The following is a 22500-nucleotide window of genomic DNA, read 5'->3' as shown; positions in this document are numbered from 1 at the left end:
GGGATATTGGTGAGGATATTGATAAGGATGTTGATAAGGATATTGATAAGGATATTGATAAGGATATTGATAAGGATATTGATAAGGATATTGGTGAGGATATTGATAAGGATGTTGATAAGGATGTTGATAAGGATATTGATAGGGATATTGATAAGGATATTGGTAAGGATATTGATAAGGATATTGATAAGGATATTGATAAGGATATTGATAGGGATATTGGTAAGGATATTGATAAGGATATTGATAAGGATATTGGTAAGGATATTGATAAGGATATTGATAAGGATATTGATAAGGATATTGATAGGGATATTGATAAGGATATTGGTAAAGATATTGATAAGGATGTTGATAAGGATATTGATAGGGATATTGATAAGGATATTGGTAAGGATATTGATAAGGATATTGATAGGGATATTGATAAGGATATTGGTAAGGATATTGGTAAGGATATTGATAAGGATATTGATAAGGATATTGATAAGGATATTGGTAAGGATATTGATAAGGATATTGATAAGGATATTGATAAGGATATTGGTGAGGATATTGATAAGGATATTGGTAAGGATATTGATAAGGATATTGATAAGGATATTGATAAGGATATTGATAAGGATATTGATAGGGATATTGATAAGGATATGGATATGGATAAGGATATTGCTAAAGATATTGGTAAGGATATTGATAAGGATATTGATAAGGATATTGATAAGGATATTGATAGGGATATTGGTGAGGATATTGATAAGGATATTGATAGGGATATTGGTGAGGATATTGATAAGGATACTGTTAAGGATAGGATACTGTTAAGGATATGGATAAGGATATTGGTAAGGATATTGGTAAGGATAAGGATATTGGTAAGGATATTGATAAGGATATTCATAGGGATATTGGTAAGGATATTGATAAGGATATTGATAGGGATATTGGTGAGGATATTGAGAAGGATACTGTTAAGGATACTGTTAAGGATATGGATAAGGATATTGGTAAGGATATTGGTAAGGATATTGATACGGATATTGGTAAGGATATTCATAGGTATATTGGTAAGGATATTGATAAGGATATTGGTAAGGATATTGATACGGATATTGGTAAGGATATTGATAAGGATATTCATAGGGATATTGGTAAGGATATTGATAAGGATATTGGTAAGGATATTGATAGGGATACTGTTAAGGATATTGATAAGGATATTGATAGGGATATTGGTAAGGATATTGATAAGGATATTGGTAAGGATATTGATAGGGATACTGTTAAGGATATTTATAAGGATATTGATAGGGATATTGGTGAGGATATTAATAAGGATGTTGATAGGGATATTGGTGAGGATATTGATAAGGATGTTGATAAGGATATTGATAAGGATGTTGATAGGGATATTGGTGAGGATATTGATAGGGATATTGGTAAGGATATTGATAGGGATACTGTTAAGGATATTGATAAGGATATTGGTAAGGATATTGATAAGGATACTGATAAGGATATTGGTAAGGATATTGATAAGGATGTTGATAAGGATATTGGTAAGGATATTGATAGGGATATTGATAAGGATATTGATAGGGATATTGATAAGGATATTGATAAGGATATTGGTGAGGATATTGGTAAGGATATTGATAAGGATATTGGTAAGGATGTTGATAAGGATATTGGTAAGGATATTGATAAGGATATTGATAGGGATATTGATAAGGATACTGGTAAGGATATTGGTAAGGATATTGATAAGGATGTTGATAAGGATATTGATAGGGATATTGATAAGGATATTGGTAAGGATATTGATAGGGATATTGATAAGGATATTGATAAGGATATTGGTAAGGATATTGATAAGGATATTGGTAAGGATATTGGTAAGGATATTGATAAGGATACTGGTAAGGATACTGATAAGGATATTGATAAGGATACTGTTAAGGATATTGATAAGGATGTTGATAAGGATATTGATAGGTATATTGATAAGGATATTGGTAAGGATATTGATAAGGATATTGGTAAGGATATTGATAAGGATGTTGGTAAGGATGTTGATAAGGATATTGATAGGGATATTGATAAGGATATTGGTAAGGATATTGATAAGGATATTGGTAAGGACATTGATAAGGATATGGATATGGATAAGGATATTGCTAAAGATATTGGTAAGGATATTGGTAAGGATATTGATAAGGATATTGATTAGGATATTGATAAGGATATTGATAAGGATATTGATAAGGATACTGGTAAGGATATTGATAAGGATATTGATAGGGATATTGGTGAGGATATTGATAAGGATGTTGATAGGGATATTGGTGAGGATATTGATAAGGATGTTGATAAGGATGTTGATAGGGATATTGATAAGGATATTGGTAAGGATGGAGAGAATGGAGAGAGAGGAGGAGAAAGAGAATGGAGAGAGAGAAGGAGAAAGAGAATGGAGAGAAGGAGAAGGAGAAAGAGAATAGAGAGGGGGAGTAGAAGAGAATGGAGAGGAGGAGAAAGAGAAGAAGAAAGAGAATAGAGAGAGAGAAGAAGAAAGAGAATAGAGAGAGAGAAGAAGAAAGAGAATGGAGAGAGAGAAGGAGAAAGAGAATAGAGAGAGAGAAGAAGATAGAGAATGGAGAGAGAGAAGGAGAAAGAGAATAGAGAGAGAGAAGAAGAAAGAGAATGGAGAGAGAGAAGGAGAAAGAGAATAGAGAGAGAGAAGGAGAAAGATAATAGAGAGAAGAAGAAAGAGAATGGAGAGAGGAGAAAGAGAATAGAGAGAAGGAGAAAGAGAATGGAGAGAGGAGAAACAGAAGGAGAAAGAGAATGGAGAGAGAGAAGGAGAAAGATAATAGAGAGAGAGAAGAAGAAAGAGAATGGAGAGAGAGAAGGAGAAAGAGAATAGAGAGAGAGAAGAAGAAAGAGAATAGAGAGAGAGAGAAGGAGAAAGAGAATGGAGAGAGAGAAGGAAAAGAGAATGGAGAGAGAAGGAGAAAGAGAATAGAGAGAAGAAGAAAGAGAATGGAGAGAGGAGAAAGAGAATAGAGAGAAGGAGAAAGAGAAGAAGAAAGAGAATAGAGAGAGAAGAAGAAAGAGAATGGAGAGAAGGAGAAAGCGAATGGAGAGAAGGAGAAAGAGAATGGAGAGAAGGAGAAAGAGAATGGAGAGAGAAGGAGAAAGAGAATTGAGAGAGAGAAGAAGAAAGAGAATGGAGAGAGAGAAGGAGAAAGAGAAGGAGAAAGAGAATGGAGAGAGAGAAGGAGAAAGAGAATGGAGAGAGAGGAGGAGAAAGAGAATAGAGAGAGAGAAGGAGAAAGAGAAGAAGAAAGAGAATGGAGAGAGAGAAGAAGAAAGAGAATGGAGAGAGAGAAGAAGAAAGAGAATGGAGAGAAGGAGAAAGCGAATGGAGAGAAGGAGAAAGAGAATGGAGAGAAGGAGAAAGAGAATGGAGAGAAGGAGAAAGAGAATGGAGAGAGAGAAGGAGAAAGAGAGCTCAGCATAGAAAAATACTGCCCAGGAATAGGAAAATGACAATAAGCTACTCTAAAGAGCACATTTTTTCTCTCTCTCTCTCTCTCTCTCTCTCTCTCTCTCTCTCTCTCTCTCTCTCTCTCTCTCTCTCTCTCTCTCTCTCTCTCTCTCTCTCTCTCTCTCTCTCTCGGGGGCTAAACTCATTCCTCTAATAACCAAACCTATATGGTAGCTGCAAAACAAGAAAAATGAGCCTCTGACCAAATTGCTGAGCATCACTGTCCCCCACACATCTCCAACACCTCAACCCTCCTCCCACTTATAAAACCTCCCCTCTTTTGCCTCTCTATCCTCTACTCACATTTCTCCATAGATCCACTGCATTGCAGGTGTTGTCTATAGATGAATAATGTAAGGTTAAGTAAGGGGAGAACAAGGTGGTGGGTGAGTCCCGAGAGTGGCCTCCCGTGAAACACTCTACTGTCTATGTCTGTGGGGGAATTGGAGGGGTGAGGGGTGCTTTTTAACAATCCGAGGCGTTAGTGTTCCACCACCCACTATGTACAGTAACAACAGCTCAGCAGGTTGAGTTCTCTTTGGCTGGGGCTCCATTTTAAAGGATAGCACTGTATATTTCTCCAATTAGGAGAAAAGAGGGGAGGAGAAGGACGAGAGGGTTAATAAGCAGAACAGTATCAGGGAATGGTCGTGTCTGAGAATGTTGGGAGTCAAATAAATGAGTCCCACTAGAATACAACAAGCCTCTATAGTACCCATGTTGGGAGTCAAATAAACGAGTCCCACTAGAACACAACAAGCCTCTATAGTCCCCATGGTGGGAGTCAAATAAACGAGTCCCACTAGAACACAACAAGCCTCTATAGTCCCCATGTTGGAAGTCAAATAAACAAGTCCCACTATAACACAACAAGCCTCTATAGTCCCCATGTTGGTAGTCAAATAAACGAGTCCCACTAGAACACAACAAGCCTCTATTGTCCCCATGTTGGGAGTCAAATAAACGAGTCCCACAAGAACACAACAAGCCTCTATAGTCCCCATGTTGGGAGTCAAATAAACGAGTCCCACTAGAACACAACAAGCCTCTATAGTCCCTATGTTGGGAGTCAAATAAACGAGTCCCACTAGAACACAACAAGCCTCTATAGTCCCCATGTTGGGAGTCAAATAAACGAGTCCCACTAGAACACAACAAGCCTCTATAGTCCCCATGTTGGGAGTCAAATAAACGAGTCCCACTAGAACACAACAAGCCTCTATAGTCCCCATGTTGGGAGTCAAATAAACGAGTCCCACTAGAACACAACAAGCCTCTATAGTCCCCATGTTGGGAGTCAAATAAACGAGTCCCACTAGAACACAACAAGCCCAGTCTGTTTTCTCTGGTGGAACAACAACATACTGCGTCCCAAATGGCATCCTATTCCCTATTTAGTGCACTACTTTTGACCAGGGCCCCTATTCCCTATTCAGTGCACTACATTAGTCCAGTGCTCTGTGTTTTGTATTACACAGTGCACTACATTAGACCAGTGCTCTGTGTTTTGTATTACACAGTGCACTACATTAGACCAGTGCTCTGTGTTTTGTATTACACAGTGCACTACATTAGACCAGTGCTCTGTGTTTTGTATTACACAGTGCACTACATTAGACCAGTGCTCTGTGTTTTGTATTACACAGTGCACTACATTAGACCAGTGCTCTGTGTTTTGTATTACACAGTGCACTACTTTAGACCAGTGCTCTGTGTATTGTATTACACAGTGCACTACTTTAGACCAGTGCTCTGTGTATTGTATTACACAGTGCACTACATTAGACCAGTGCTCTGTGTTTTGTATTACACAGTGCACTACATTAGACCAGTGCTCTGTGTATTGTATTACACAGTGCACTACATTAGAGCAGTGCTCTGTGTTTTGTATTACACAGTGCACTACATTAGACCAGTGCTCTGTGTTTTGTATTACACAGTGCACTACATTAGACCAGTGCTCTGTGTATTGTATTACACACTGTCTTCATAAACTATTAATGCACCTGGACTTAGTCAACATTCTATTGTTACAGCCTGACTTCAAAATGTATTAAATCGATGTTTTTCTCTCACACACACTACCCCGTAATGACAAAGTAAAAACATGTTATTTAAAAAAAAAAAAATGTATGTTAGGAAATTGATTTTTAAAAATTATACCAAAACATCTCATTTACATAAATATTCACACCCCTGAGTCAATACTTTGAAGAAGCACCTTTGACAGCAATTGAGTCTTTCTGGGTAAGTCTCTTAAGATCTTTTTCCACACCTGGATTGTGCAACATTTGCCCATTATTCTTTTCAACAATCTTCAAGCTCTTTCCAATTGGTTGTTGATCATTGCTTGGCAACTATCTTCAGGTCTTGCCATAGATGTTGAAATAGATTTAAGTCAAAAGGACAAGGATATTGAACATTTTAATCTAGTTTACTGGATGAATAACCAAGACATAATATTTTTTTCCTACATAATATAGTTACAGCAGATCCTCATATTGTATGGGGACACGTTTAGAAGTGCCTTTAGAGGTCATGCAATTCAATGCTCATCTTTTGTTAAGGGATTTTTTAAAATCAATAATGACTAATTATGTATACATTTCAATCAGGACTGACTAATCAGAATACTATTATGTTACTGTATAGATGTATGAATTTTCTTTTAATCTTAGTACTGAATATAATGTGTGTAAATATAATCAAGAATTAGAACAACGACTGTCTGCTCCTTGGTAGAAATGGATGAACTTATCGTCAGACTGGCTAGAATGCTTATCTACACAGGAGGACCTTGGCTCGGTCATAAATTATATTAAATTGGTAGGGAGACGATGTGGGAAGGCTTGAGATACTGCCTTTGTTCCAGGTTGGGAGAAGAGACGGGACAGTTCGAAAACTAATGACGTCATTTTCAGTTTATAACCTGTGGTAAACTGTATCGTGTTCAGTACTCTCGAGAATAAACGCTACTGATTGATTTTGAGACTGGTCTCTGTCCATTTTATGCAAATAAGGGTCTTACAAATTCTTATGAGTGGACAGAGTGTTGAATTGAATTAGTTGAATAAAACATAAAGGAATTTAATTCCTTTAACATATTTAAAACAAAAACGAACTACAGATAGATAGTAACAAATACTGTAACAAAGAGACACACAATAAGTTAGAGTAAAAACAAAAAGAAATGGAAGAACTTACTCAATAAAGATCAAGTGTATTTAAAAAATATGGGTGAAAACGCACCGAATCATATTTTTTATTTCCAACATAGAAATGTAATCTAAAATAATTTACAGAAACTTGTTAACAAATGACAGAGTCATCCATGATTCACAAAACCATTTTTATTTTATTTTTTTGAAAGAGGAAGCTAAACGTACTTGAAGTATGTTTTCATTTCAGTCTCCTCCGTCTCCAACTAACTGCAATTCATTTGTCCGGTTCTTCTTCTTCTATTAATAGTGTAAAAAGAGGGGGGAATAATAGCTATTGTTGGCTGACTAATCACCATGGCAACAGTAGTGTGAACATTCTGTACAGTATGAAGGACTTTGTGTAGTCAGTGTGTAGTCAGTCAAGCATTATCTGTTTTTAGAGATGTGTTCAGGTCAATCTGAGAGGTAACAGAGGTTTCTCTCTCTCTCTCTCTCTCTCTCTCTCTCTCTCTTCTCTCTCTCTCTCTCTCTCTGTCTCTCTGTCTCTCTCTCTCTCTCTCTCTCTCTCTCTCTCTCTCTCTCTCTCTCTCTCTGTCTCTCTCTCTCTCTCTCTCTCTCTCTCTCTCTCTCTCTCTCTCTCTCTCTCTCTCTCTCTCTCTGTAGGTCGACGTCTGGTCATAGGAGAAAGAGGAGATACAGGTGGGTATGCAGATAAATATGACACATTGTCCACATCATATGTAGCCTTACATTCAGACTCAGTGAATGTAACTAGGCTAATGCTTGTTACATTACACACACAGTATTCATACCCCTTCACCAATTCAATTGGGGTATTGTGTGTAGATGCGTGAGGGAGAGAAAAAAATGATTTCATCCATTTCGAATTCATGTTGTAAATACAATAAAATGTGTAAAAAGTCAATGGTTGATGAATATTTTCCGAAGGCACTGTACCCTTTTAACCTGCTTAACCTCTTGGTCCTACCTGGCACGCAGGCGTCCCATCTAGAGCTCTGGAAATGCAAATGCGCTACGCTAAATGCTAATAGTATTAGTTAAAACTCAAACGTTCATTAAAATACACATGCAGGGTATTGAATTAAAGCTACACTCGTTGTGAATCCAGGCAACAAGTCAGATTTTTAAAATGCTTTTCGGCGAAAGCATGAGAAGCTATTATCTGATAGCATGTAACACCCCAAAAGACCCGCAGGGGACGTAAACAAAATAATTAGCATAGTCGTCGCTACACAAACCGCACAAATAAAATATAAAACATTCATTACCTTTGACCATCTTCTTTGCTGGCACTCCTAGATGTCCCATAATTACTATTGGGTCTTTTTTTCGATTAAATCGGTCCATATATAGCCTAGATATCGATCTATGAAGTGTGTGATAAACGGAAAAAAATAGCGTTTCATAACGTAATGTCATTTTTTTTTATTCAAAAAGTCGACGATAAACTTTCACAAAACACTTCGAAATACTTTTGTAATGAAACTTTAGGTATTGGTACACGTTAATAAGCGATAAAATTCATCAGGGGGCGATGTCAATTCTATAGGTGTCTGTTTCGAAAAAATGTCTTGGAGAGAGCTCGACCAAAACATCCGGTCGGAGACCGGAGGGAATCGATTCCCTTGATTCGGTTAGACCAAGAATCAATTGTGAATCAAATGACAAGACTCTAGACAACGTGTGGAAGCTGTAGGCACTGCAACCTCGGCCTCATTTAATTCGATTCACTTTGAACAATTCCTTGAAGTCGCGGATGGATATTTTTTTCAATTTTCAGTGATCAGATATTCCTGCACTTTTCGATGAAACGCACGTTCTGTTATAGTCATAGCCGTGATTTAACCAGTTTTATAAACGTCTGAGTGTTTTCTATCCACACATACTAATCATATGCATATACTATATTCCTGGCCTGAGTAGCAGGGCGCTGAAATGTTGCGCGATTTTTAACAGAATGTTCGAAAAAGTAGAGGGTCGACTTAACAGGTTTTAATGAAAATACACCACCCTGTTTCCCTTTACAGATCGGGTAGCCCGAAGAACAAACTGAAAGACAAAACCAGAAAGAGGTAAGGATTCCTCTTTAAAAATGTATATATAAACCAACCTACAGTAATGGACACGTCAGACTGTTAGGTTAGATGTTCCGTAGACTTAACCTCTTACACTCATGGAAATATAGGTCTATATGGATAGGGCCAAATTAAAATGTTTCTAACAGAAGAACCATAAAAAGCATATGCACGACCATGGTTAAGAAAACACTATGGACATTATGGGGAAATGATCAGACCAAAAGGTGAGGACACATCAGTTCATCTGACACAAGACTGAATCCAAAACACTGTTGAATTGATGTGAATTTGACATTTCCTGTACTTTTCACAACATATTGTCAATAATGAAAATACTCTGGATGCATTCACTAACACAATGAGAATATTCAATGACATGTTGGAGTAGTGCAATATACTACAAAACACATGTTGGAGTAGGTGCAATATAATACAAAACACATGTTGGAGTAGGTGCAATATAATACAAAACACATGTTGGAGTAGGTGCAATATACTACAAAACACATGTTGGAGTAGGTGCAATATACTACAAAACACATGTTGGAGTAGGTGCAATATAATACAAAACTATGACAAGGGTTTCAGTGAACGGTCTAACTGGTGTTGCTAAGTGACCAAACACCTCTCCAAACTGTGGGTTTGAGTGAGCGGTCTAACTGGTGTTGCTAAGTGACCAAACACCTCTCCAAACTGTGGGTTTGAGTGAGAGGTCTAACTGGTGTTGCTAAGTGACCAAACACCTCTCCAAACTGTGGGTTTGAGTGAGAGGTCTAACTGGTGTTGCTAAGTGACCAAACACCTCTCCAAACTGTGGGTTTCAGTGAGAGGTCTAACTGGTGTTGCTAAGTGACCAAACAGCTCTCCAAACTGTGGGTTTGAGTGAGAGGTCTAACTGGTGTTGCTAAGTGACCAAACACCTCTCCAAACTGTGGGTTTCAGTGAGAGGTCTAACTGGTGTTGCTAAGTGACCAAACAGCTCTCCAAACTGTGGGTTTGAGTGAACGGTCTAACTAGTGTTGCTAAGTGACCAAACACCTCTCCAAACTGTGGGTTTGAGTGAACGGTCTAACTGGTGTTGCTAAGTGACCAAACACCTCTCCAAACTGTGGGTTTGAGTGAACGGTCTAACTGGTGTTGCTAAGTGACCAAAAACCTCTCCAAACTGTGGGTTTGAGTGAACGGTCTAACTGGTGTTGCTAAGTGACCAAACACCTCTCCAAACTGTGGGTTTGAGTGAACGGTCTAACTGGTGTTGCTAAGTGACCAAAAACCTCTCCAAACTGTGGGTTTGAGTGAACGGTCTAACTGGTGTTGCTAAGTGACCAAAAACCTCTCCAAACTGTGGGTTTGAGTGAACGGTCTAACTGGTGTTGCTAAGTGACCAAAAACCTCTCCAAACTGTGGGTTTGAGTGAACGGTCTAACTGGTGTTGCTAAGTGACCAAAAACCTCTCCAAACTGTGGGTTTGAGTGAACGGTCTAACTGGTGTTGCTAAGTGACCAAAAACCTCTCCAAACTGTGGGTTTGAGTGAACGGTCTAACTGGTGTTGCTAAGTGACCAAAAACCTCTCCAAACTGTGGGTTTGAGTGAACGGTCTAACTGGTGTTGCTAAGTGACCAAAAACCTCTCCAAACTGTGGGTTTGAGTGAACGGTCTAACTGGTGTTGCTAAGTGACCAAAAACCTCTCCAAACTGTGGGTTTGAATGAACGGTCTAACTGGTGTTGCTACGTGACCAAAAACCTCTCCAAACTGTGGGTTTGAGTGAACGGTCTAACTGGTGTTGCTAAGTGACCAAACACCTCTCCAAACTGTGGGTTTGAGTGAACGGTCTAACTGGTGTTGCTAAGTGACCAAACACCTCTCCAAACTGTGGGTTTGAGTGAGAGGTCTAACTGGTGTTGCTAAGTGACCAAACACCTCTCCAAACTGTGGGTTTGAGTGAACGGTCTAACTGGTGTTGCTAAGTGACCAAACACCTCTCCAAACTGTGGGTTTGAGTGAACGGTCTAACTGGTGTTGCTAAGTGACCAAACCCCTCTCCAAACTGTGGGTTTGAGTGAGAGGTCTAACTGGTGTTGCTAAGTGACCAAAAACCTCTCCAAACTGTGGGTTTGAGTGAGAGGTCTAACTGGTGTTGCTAAGTGACCAAACACCTCTCCAAACTGTGGGTTTGAGTGAGAGGTCTAACTGGTGTTGCTAAGTGACCAAAAACCTCTCCAAACTGTGGGTTTGAGTGAGAGGTCTAACTGGTGTTGCTAAGTAACCAAAAACCTCTCCAAACTGTGGGTTTCAGTGAACTGTCTAACTGGTGTTGCTAAGTGACCAAACCCCTCTCCAAACTGTGGGTTTGAGTGAGAGGTCTAACTGGTGTTGCTAAGTGACCAAACACCTCTCCAAACTGTGGGTATGAGTGAACGGTCTAACTGGTGTTGCTAAGTGACCAAACCCCTCTCCAAACTGTGGGTTTGAGTGAGAGGTCTAACTGGTGTTGCTAAGTGATCAAAAACCTCTCCAAACTGTGGGTTTGAGTGAGAGGTCTAACTGGTGTTGCTAAGTGACCAAAAACCTCTCCAAACTGTGGGTTTCAGTGAACGGTCTAACTGGTGTTGCTAAGTGACCAAAAACCTCTCCAAACTGTGGGTTTGAGTGAACGGTCTAACTGGTGTTGCTAAGTGACCAAACACCTCTCCAAACTGTGGGTTTGAGTGAACGGTCTAACTGGTGTTGCTAAGTGACCAAACACCTCTCCAAACTGTGGGTTTGAGTGAGAGGTCTAACTGGTGTTGCTAAGTGACCAAAAACCTCTCCAAACTGTGGGTTTGAGTGAGAGGTCTAACTGGTGTTGCTAAGTGACCAAAAACCTCTCCAAACTGTGGGTTTCAGTGAACGGTCTAACTGGTGTTGCTAAGTGACCAAACACCTCTCCAAACTGTGCATATTTCCTAAGTCATTTCAATGCACTTGATTATAAAACAAATATATATTTTTTTTCTTTTGATAACGAAGAAATCTGCAAACTAGGTCTCTTTTCCAAATGTGCCCTGTATGATACAACATAAAAATACACATTATACACAGCATTTACAGTACCAGTCAAAAGTTTGGACACATCTATGTCATTCAAGGGTTTTATTTATTTTTTTACTATTTTCTACATTGTAGAATAATAGTGAAGAAATCAAATCTATGAAATAACACATAACACAATCATGTAGTAACCAAAAAAGTGTGAAACAAATCAGAATATATTTTACATTCTTCAAATTAGCCACCCTTTGCCTTGATGACAGCTTTGCACACTCTTAGTATTCTCTCAACCAGCTTCCCCTGGAATGCTTTTCCAGCAGTCTTGAAGGAGTTCCCACTTATTGGCTGCTTTTCCTTCATTCTCCTTCACCTCATTTGGGATGAGGTCGGGTGATTGTGGAGGCCAGGTCATCTGATGCAGCACTCCATCTCTCTCCTTCATGGTCAAATATCCCTTACACAGCCTGGAGGTGTGTTGGGTCATTGTCCTGTTGAAAAACAGATTATAGTCCCACTTAGCGCAAACCAGATGGGATGGCATTCTGCAGCGATTCCGCATATAGATGAAGTTTAGAACAGTTAAGAACAAATTCTTATTTTCAATGACGGCCTAGGAACAGTGGGTTAACTGCCTGTTCAGGGGCATAACGACAGATTTGTACCTTGTCAGCTCGGGGATTTGATCTTGCAACCTTCCGGTTACTAGTCCAACGCTCTAAACACTAGGCTACGCTGCCACTCCAATTACTGTTGTTGTTTAGGCAATCCAAAAACGGTCCATTATAAATCACAATCTGGTTCAAGTGGGCATCACTTGAAAGCTTCTTCTATTGCCAACATGGCGAGCTATTGCCAACATGGCTAGCTATTGCCAACATGGCGAGCTATTGCCAACATGGCTAGCTATTGCCAACATGGCTAGCTATTGCCAACATGGCTAGCTATTGCCAACATGGCGAGCTATTGCCAACATGGCTAGCTATTGCCAACATGGCTAGCTATTGCCAACATGGCGAGCTATTGCCAACATGGCTAGCTATTGCCAACATGGCTAGCTATTGCCAACATGGCTAGCTATTGCCAACATGGCAAGCTATTGCCAACATGGCTAGCTATTGCCAACATGGCTAGCTATTGCCAACATGGCTAGCAATTGCCAACATGGCGAGCTGTTGCCAACATGGCTAGCTATTGCCAACATGGCTAGCTATTGTGATAATGTGATCTTGCAGTGTTAGTCTTTGTATTTTGGGCATAGAATGGAGTCCTCGTGAGTGCATTCAAGAGCGTGTTCCGTGGCACATTTTCTTCACAATACGACAAACATAGACGTGTGGCATCTTTGTAACGGTGGCTCAAACATAGCGATCAAAAACATTGATACTGTAAATGTACATATGTTTTCAAATATGGAAATGTGAAGTGCAGGGTGTGGGTTGCTTGAAATGACATCGAAGAGGTATTTAGTATAAAATGCTAATGGATCATCTTTTAGAACACCGACTCCTCTGGATTTAATTTACAGCATTTCTCTCACTCAGACAACAACAAATGTGCAAAAGTTTCCCGATTAGTGGGAGGGAAAGGGGGCGTAACAGCTGTCGGTTTAAAACCCAGACAGCGCTGTGAACCATATTGTGATGCATGTCACAAGCTTGAACGTGATAAGATCTCAGTCTGTTTCATTGAGCACGGTAACATGCACACAATAATGTCATTATAGACAGATAAATATAATATCTTGTTAAAAAAAAAATGATAACATGCTTTGCAAGAAGAACAATAGCCATAATAATCCTGTTTACATGGACATATCTGAAATCAGACTACCTGATGGGATTTTTGATAAATGCAGGAAATCGCCAATCAAAATAAACATTCTACCACAGTGACCAGTCTACCACAGTGACCATTCTACCACAGTGACCAGTCTACCACAGTGACCAGTCTACCACAGTGACCATTCTACCACAGTGACCAGTCTACCACAGTGACCATTCTACCACAGTGACCATTCTACCACAGTGACCATTCTACCACAGTGACCAGTCTACCACAGTGACCAGTCTACCACAGTGACCATTCTACCACAGTGACCAGTCGACCACAGTGACCAGTCCACCACAGTGACCATTCTACCACAGTGACCAGTCTACCACAGTGACCAGTCCACCACAGTGACCAGTCTACCACAGTGACCATTCTACCACAGTGACCAGTCTACCACAGTGACCAGTCCACCACAGTGACCAGTCTACCACAGTGACCAGTCTACCACAGTGACCAGTCCACCACAGTGACCAGTCCACCACAGTGACCAGTCCACCACAGTGACCATTCTACCACAGTGACCAGTCTACCACAGTGACCAGTCCACCACAGTGACCAGTCTACCACAGTGACCAGTCCACCACAGTGACCATTCTACCACAGTGACCAGTCTACCACAGTGACCAGTCCACCACAGTGACCAGTCCACCACAGTGACCAGTCCACCACAGTGACCAGTCTACCAAAGTGACCAGTCTACCACACTGACCAGTCTACCACAGTGATCATGTTATTTGCGTGTGTGTGGGTGTGGGTCTGTATATGTGTTTGTGCGTGTGTGCGTCTCTCCGAATGTTTGTGTGCTTGTGTGTGTGTGTGTGTGCGTGCGTGTGTGTGTGTGTGTGTGTGCGCGTCTGTATATATATATATATGTGCGTGTGTGTGTGTGCGAGTCTGTATATATATATATATGTGTTTGTGTGTGTGCGTGTGTGTGTGTGCGAGTCTGTATATATATATATGTGTGTGTGTGTGTGCGTGTGTGTGTGTGTGTGTGTGTGCGAGTCTGTATATATATATATATATTTGTGTGTGTGTGTGCGTGTGTGTGTGTGCGTGTGTGTGTGTGTGTGCGAGTCTGTATATATATATATATATATGTGTGTGTGTGCGTGTTTGTGTGTGCGCGTCTGTATATATGTGTGTGTGTGTGTGTGTGTGTGTGTGTGTGTGTGTGTGTGTGTGTGTGTGCGAGTCTGTATATATATATGTGTGTGTGTGTGTGTGGGTCTGTATATATATATATATGTGTGTGTGTGTGTGTGGTCTGTGTGCGAGTCTGTATATATATATATGTGTGTGTGTGTGTCCAACAGGTCCCCATTAGAGTCCCCCAGTAGGACGTCTCAGCGTAGAGGCAGCTGCTGTAGCTCCCACAGTGCATCACTCTCCTCCACAGGCCACAGCCCCTCCAAGTCCCTCGGCAGGTAGGGACCCCCCCATGGTGGCTCCCAACCCCACCCTTAGATACATGCTTTTAATCAGACTCCTTTTGGTCTACTGATGTATCGACATCTAAGGTTTGCAACAGCTCTGCTAGACATGTGTGATTCTTATATGGTCAGAATGAAAATATTATGACTGACTTGAACATGTTTAAAAGGTTATACACTATACTCTAGAGTCTATAACTGCCTATAGCTAGTACAAAATACAGTAAATCAAATCAAATCAAATGTATTTATATAGCCCTTCGTACATCAGCTGATATCTCAAAGTGCTGTACAGAAACCCAGCCTAAAAACCCAAACAGCAAGCAATGCAGGTGTAGAAACACGGTACCAGTCAAATGTTTGGACACGCCTACTCATTCAAGGGTTTTTCTTTATTTTTTTTACTATTATCTACATTGTAGAATATATTTTACATTTGAGATTCTTCAAAGTGGCCACCCTTTGCCTTGATGACAGCTTTGCACACTCTTGACATTCTCTCAACCAGCTTCATGAGGTAGTCACCTGGAATGAATTTCAGCTTCACAACGTTTCATCTCAATTAACAGGTGTGCCTTCTTAAAAGTTAATTTGTGGAATTTCTTTCCTTCTTCATGTGTTTGAGCCAATCAGTTGTGTTGTGACTAGGTAGGGGTGGTATACAGGAGATAGGCCTATTTGGTAAAATACCAAGTCCATATTACGGCAAGAACAGCTCAAATAAGCAAAGAGAAACGACAGTCCAACATTACTTTAAGAAATGAAGGTCAGTCAATGCAGAACATTTCAAAAACTTTCAAAGTTTCTTCAAGTGCAGTCGCAAAAACCATCAAGCACTATGATGAAACTGGCTCTCATGAGGAACGCCACAGGAATGGAAGACCCAGAGTTACCTCTGCTGCAGAGGATAAGTTCATTAGAGTTACCAGCCTCAGAAATTGCAGGCCAAATAAATGGTTCAGAGTTCAAGTAACAGACACATCTCAACATCAACTGTTCAGATGAGACTGCGTGAGTCAGGCCTTCATGGTCGAATTACTGCAAAGAAACCACTACTAAAGGACACCAATAAGAAGAAGAGACTTGCTTGGGCCAAGAAACAGGAGCAATGGATATTAGACCGGTGGAAATCTGTCCTTTGGTCTGATGAGTCCAAGGTTGAGATTTCTTGGTTCCAACCACCGTGTCTTTGTGAGACACAGAGTAGGTGAATGGTTGATCTCCGCATGTGTGGTTCCCACCATGAAGCATGGAGGAGGAGGTGTGATGGTGCTTTGCTGGTGACACGGTCTGTGATTTATTTAGAATTCAAGGCATACTTAACCAGCATGAATACCACAGTATTCTGCAGCGATACGCCATCTCATCTGGTTTGCGCTTATTGGGACTATCAGTTGTTTTTCAACAGGACAATGACTCAACACACCTCTAGGCTGTGCAAGGGTTATTTGACCAAGAAGAAGAGTGACGGAGTGCTGTATCAGATGACCTGGCCTCCACAATCACCCGACCTCAACCCAATTGAGATGGTTTGGTATGAGTTGGACCGCAGAGTGACAGAAAAGCAGCCAACAATTGCTCAGCATATGTGGGAACTCCTTCAAGACTGCTGGAAAAGCATTCCAGGTGAAGCTGGTTGAGAGAATGCCAAGAGTACGCAAGCTAAAGGGTGGCTACTTTGAAGAATCTCACATGTCTTCACTATTATTCTACAATGTAGAAAATAGTAAAAATAAATAAAACCGTAGAATGAGTAGGTGTGGCCAAACTTTTGACTGGTACTGTACTCTTGAGTCTAAGTCATTTCAGCAGGTTTGTTCAGTACTCTTTACAGTTTGTACTATTTATTAAAGGTCCAATGCAGCCGTTTTTATCTCAATATCAAATTATTTACGGGTAACAATTAAGTACCTTACTGTGATTGGTTTCTATTAAAATCCCCCCCAAATAACCAAATAGCTTCTTATCAAAGAGCAATTTCTCAAACAAGAATTTTGCTACGACTCTCCGGGAGTGGTCTTAGTGGGGAGGGGAAAACTGAAATGAGCTGTTATTGGCCGAGAGGTTTAGGACTCTCTTTCTTATTGGTCTATTAACCAATTTATCGCCTGGTGTTACCAGGCAGGCCAAAACTCCATCCCTCCAAAACAGGCTGAAATTCCAGGCCGTCTTTTCAAACAGCTCTTACATTAAAAGGGCATTTTCATAATTTTCACAATAATATTTCAACTTCACAGTGTTGAAGTATATATATATATATGACAGGGAAATCACATTTTTTGACTGCACTGGGCCTTTAAACTGTACTGTACTGTACAATATTATAGCATTGCGGACGGTTTGTTCAGTACTCCTGTCTGTCTGTCTTTCCAGGCCCAACTCCAAGCACAAGACAGAAGGACACAAGGCCTGTGTGAGCCCGTCCCCGTCTCCGTCCCCCGGTCCTGACGGTCCTGTCACGTGGCACAACGGGCACCACCACCGCGACCGCGGCTTCAACGGCAAGGCGGGCAGACTCAACCACAGCCACGCGGTCGAGGAGGACAAGGAGCAAGAAGTACGTAGTCTCCTCTATCTCCCCTCCCCTCCCCCTCACTAATCCCTGTCCTACCTTCTAAACTACACTCAAATGTAGGAATAGCTACACACAGGAATAGCTACACACAGGAATAACTACACACAGGAATAGCAACACACAGGAATAGCTACACACAGGAATAGCTACACACAGGAATAGCTACACACATGAATAACTACACACAGGAATAGCTATACACAGGAATAGCTACACACAGGAATAACTACACACAGGAATAACTACACACAGGAATAGCAACACACAGGAATAACTACACACAGGAATAACTACACACAGGAATAACTACACACAGGAATAACTACACACAGGAATAGCTACACACAGGAATAACTACAAACAGGAATAACTACACACAGGAATAACCAAGCACAGGAGTAACTAAACAGAAGAATAGTGTGGAGGATAGATAGCATGTCGATAGGAGAGCGAAACAGTGTGGAGGATAGATAGCATGTCGATAGGAGAGCGAAACAGTGTGGAGGATACCATGTCGATAGGAGAGGGAGACAGTGTGGAGGATACCATGTCGATAGGAGAGGGAGACAGTGTGGAGGATAGATAGCATGTCGATAGGAGAGGGAGACAGTGTGGAGGATACCATGTCGATAGGAGAGGGAGACAGTGTGGAGGATAGATACCATGTCGATAGGAGAGGGAGACAGTGTGGAGGATAGCATGTCGATAGGAGAGGGAGACAGTGTGGAGGATAGATACCATGTCGATAGGAGAGGGAGACAGTGTGGAGGATAGATACCATGTCGATAGGAGAGGGAGACAGTGTGGAGGATAGCATGTCGATAGGAGAGGGAGACAGTGTGGAGGATAGATACCATGTTGATAGGAGAGGGAGACAGTGTGGAGGATAGATACCATGTCGATAGGAGAGGGAGACAGTGTGGAGGATAGATACCATGTCGATATGAGAGGGAGACAGTGTGGAGGATAGCATGTCGATAGGAGAGGGAGACAGTGTGGAGGATACCATGTCGATAGGAGAGGGAGACAGTGTGGAGGATACCATGTCGATAGGAGAGGGAGACAGTGTGGAGGATAGATACCATGTCGATAGGAGAGGGAGACAGTGTGGAGGATAGATACCATGTCGATAGGAGAGGGAGACAGTGTGGAGGATACCATGTCGATAGGAGAGGGAGACAGTGTGGAGGATACCATGTCGATAGGAGAGGGAGACAGTGTGGAGGATAGATACCATGTTGATAGGAGAGGGAGACAGTGTGGAGGATAGATACCATGTCGATAGGAGAGGGAGACAGTGTGGAGGATAGATACCATGTCGATAGGAGAGGGAGACAGTGTGGAGGATAGCATGTCGATAGGAGAGGGAGACAGTGTGGAGGATAGATACCATGTCGATAGGAGAGGGAGACAGTGTGAAGGATAGCATATCGATAGGAGAGGGAGACAGTGTGGAGGATACCATGTCGATAGGAGAGGGAGACAGTGTGGAGGATAGATACCATGTCGATAGGAGAGGGAGACAGTGTGGAGGATAGCATGTCGATAGGAGAGGGAGACAGTGTGGAGGATAGATACCATGTCGATAGGAGAGGGAGACAGTGTGGAGGATACCATGTCGATAGGAGAGGGAGACAGTGTGGAGGATAGATATCATGTCGATAGGAGAGGGAGACAGTGTGGAGGATAGATACCATGTTAATAGGAGGAGACAGTGTGGAGGATAGATACCATGTTGATAGGAGGAGACTGTGGAGAATACTATTTGAGTGTAGTTTAGAGGGTACGGCAGGGATTAGGGAGGGGGAGGGCAGGGGGAGATAGAGGAGACTATGTAGGAGACTACGTACGTCTTGCTCCTGCCCGCGTTGCCGTTGCAGCCGCGGTCACGGTGGTGGTGCCCATTGGACACGTGCAGTTATTCCTGGGTTTAGTTATTCCTGGGTTTAGTTATTCCTGTGTTTAGTTATTCCTGTGTTTACTTATTCCTGTGTTTAGTTATTCCTGGGTTTAGTTATTCCTGTGTTTAGTTATTCCTGGGTTTAGTTATTCCTGGGTTTAATTATTCCTGGGTTTAGTTATTCCTGGGTTTAGTTATTCCTGGGTTTAGTTAATCCTGTGTTTACTTATTCCTGTGTTTAATTATTCCTGGGTTTAGTTATCCTTGGGTTTAGTTATTCCTGGGTTTAGTTTTTCCTGGGTTTAGTTATTCCTGGGTTTAATTATTCCTGGGTTTAGTTAGTCCTGGGTTTAGTTATCCTTGGGTTTAGTTATTCCTGGGTTTTGTTTTTCCTGGGTTTAGTTATCCCTGGGTTTAGTTATTCCTGGGTTTTGTATTCCTGGGTTTAGTTATTCCTGGGTTTTGTTATTCCTGGGTTTAGTTATTCCTGGGTTTAGTTATTCCCGTGTTTAGTTATTATTGTGTTTAGGTAGTTATTCCTGGGTTTAGTTATCCTTGGGTTTAGTTATTCCTGGGTTTAGTTATCCTTGGGTTTAGTTATTCCTGGGTTTAGTTTTTCCTGGGTTTAGTTATTCCTGGGTTTAATTATTCCTGGGTTTAGTTAGTCCTGGGTTTAGTTATCCTTGGGTTTAGTTATTCCTGTGTTTAGTTATTCCTGTGTTTAGTTATCCCTTGGTTTAGTTATTCCTGGGTTTTGTATTCCTGGGTTTAGTTATTCCTGTGTTTAGTTATTCCTGTGTTTAGTTATTCCTGGGTTTAGTTATTCCTGGGTTTAGTTATTCCTGGGTTTAGTTATTCCTGGGTTTAGTTATTCCTGGGTTTAGTTATTCCTGGGTTTAGTTATTCCTGGGTTTAGTTATTCCTGGGTTTAGTTATTCCTGGGTTTAGTTATTCCTGGGTTTAGTTAATCCTGGGTTTAGTTATTCCTGGGTTTAGTTATTCCTGGGTTTAGTTATTCCTGTGTTTAGTTATTCCTGTGTTTAGTTATCCCTTGGTTTAGTTATTCCTGGGTTTTGTATTCCTGGGTTTAGTTATTCCCGTGTTTAGTTATTATTGTGTTTAGTTATTCCTGGGTTTAGTTATTTTTGTGTTTAATTATTCCTGTGTTTAGTTATTCCTGGGTTTAGTTATTCCTGGGTTTAGTTATTCCTGGGTTTAGTTATCCTTGGGTTTAGTTATTCCTGGGTTTAGTTAGTCCTGGGTTTAGTTATTCCTGGGTTTAGTTATTCCTGGGTTTAGTTATTCCTGGGTTTAGTTATTCCTGGGTTTAGTTATTCCTGGGTTTAGTTATTCCTGGGTTTAGTTATTCCTGGGTTTAGTTATTCCTGGGTTTAGTTATCCTTGGGTTTAGTTATTCCTGGGTTTAGTTATTCCTGGGTTTAGTTATTCCTGGGTTTAGTTATTCCTGGGTTTAGTTATTCCTGGGTTTAGTTATTCCTGGGTTTAGTTATTCCTGTGTTTAGTTATTCCTGGGTTTAGTTATTCCTGGGTTTAGTTATCCTTGGGTTTAGTTATTCCTGGGTTTAGTTATTCCTGGGTTTAGTTAATCCTGGGTTTAGTTAATCCTGGGTTTAGTTATTCCTGGGTTTAGTTATTCCTGGGTTTAGTTATTCCTGTGTTTACAGGGTAGTTTTTTTGACTCTGTAAATCTATCTGTCCAATCTGTCTCTACATTCTTGCTGCCACCACTCACCCCTGGCTTTTACTTGGAGGTTCATACCATCTCAACATTCCTTAGACGTAACTGGTTAGATAGCAGCGGGAATGAGGCGAGGGATGGATGTTTGAATCACAGGTTACATAACCATGAGTTAACCATCCTCACTGCGGTGCCGAGACAGCACAAACAGATCTGGGACCTGAAGTTTTCAGAAAGACAAACTAAATACTGACTCACTATGATCCATCGATCTCTATGCATTTGCATAGCACATATGCAGTACAATGGTAATATGGAGGTTTATTATTTTGGTGTGTATTCCAAATGGTACCCTGTTCCCTATATAGGGCACTACTTTACTTACCAGAGCCCTAAGTAGTGCATTATATAAGGGATATGGTTCCATTGGGGCGGAGCCTCAGGCACCCAGGGTTCTCTAATGAGCTGGATAAACTATTTGGTTTCTTTTAAGGCTGCAAACTCCTGCAGCGCTTCTCACTTCTGAATCTTGTTATATCAAGGGAAAGAAAACCACTGAAATACTTTAAAAGTGTTATTTTGCCACAGCTCCCTCAAATGAAACAACTAGGAAAGGGGAGAAGGTTTATGTAAAAGAAGAAGAAGAAGAAGAAGGCCCTGTCTAACTTCTTTGATGTGGTGCAGAGTACGCTCGTTTAGGAATTTTGAGGAAATATTTTAGTCTTTTGATCATGCAGATAGTAATGCGTGATAACAGCCGTCAACTTCTACCATCTGTAGCTGACTAATCTAAACTATCAAAGATGGATGTAGTAACGTAAGGCTTTAACGATGCTATTTCTACATCTGAACTGAACCAACTCTTGCTTTTTATTGTCATATGGAAATTCTATAATCTGGTCTGCCGGATTGTTGAGGGGATTTTTAGCTGAGCCTAATTTATACAATTTCCAATGCTTTTTTTACGACACGTGATTGGTTTAAATTTGGTTACAGGTTCAGCTCTGGCGCTACAGTATACCTTAGGCAGTACGGTCATTGGGAGTAGGCTAGACGGAACATGGATGGGATTGGTCAGAATAGATTGAGTGACAGACGGAGAAGTCCTTCCCCTTTACTGGTACAGTAGCAACAATTATAGATGTAGAAGAAAAAAAAGTTTGTCTAGAATTGCTGTTTTCTTTTATTTTTATTGAAGCTAGTCAGACCAGTTTTCT

General features: G+C 40.9%; 1 protein-coding gene across 4 annotated transcripts in view; it reads left to right on the top strand.

The window, feature by feature from the left end:
* LOC127933051 (serine/arginine repetitive matrix protein 3-like) overlaps positions 1-22500 on the top strand; it is a 208999-nt gene that overhangs the window by 156903 nt on the left and 29596 nt on the right. For 3 of the 4 annotated variants that reach the window (XR_008147048.1, XM_052529351.1, XM_052529350.1), the window contains 4 exons: positions 7378-7413; positions 8763-8807; positions 14993-15103; positions 17483-17666. Coding sequence is in view for 3 of the 4 variants with exons in the window: in XM_052529351.1 (XP_052385311.1) it covers positions 7378-7413; positions 8763-8807; positions 14993-15103; positions 17483-17666 (376 nt within the window). In the remaining variant the exon portion in view is untranslated. The remainder of the gene's footprint in view (positions 1-7377; positions 7414-8762; positions 8808-14992; positions 15104-17482; positions 17667-22500) is intronic. The other variant, XM_052529352.1, reaches the window with a different exon arrangement.

Source organism: Oncorhynchus keta, chromosome 11 (genome assembly GCF_023373465.1).
Source record: "Oncorhynchus keta strain PuntledgeMale-10-30-2019 chromosome 11, Oket_V2, whole genome shotgun sequence".
In the NCBI taxonomy this organism is placed as follows: domain Eukaryota; kingdom Metazoa; phylum Chordata; class Actinopteri; order Salmoniformes; family Salmonidae; genus Oncorhynchus; species Oncorhynchus keta.
Note: the sequence above shows the minus strand (reverse complement) of the source record. Positions and strands in the feature narration are given on the sequence as shown.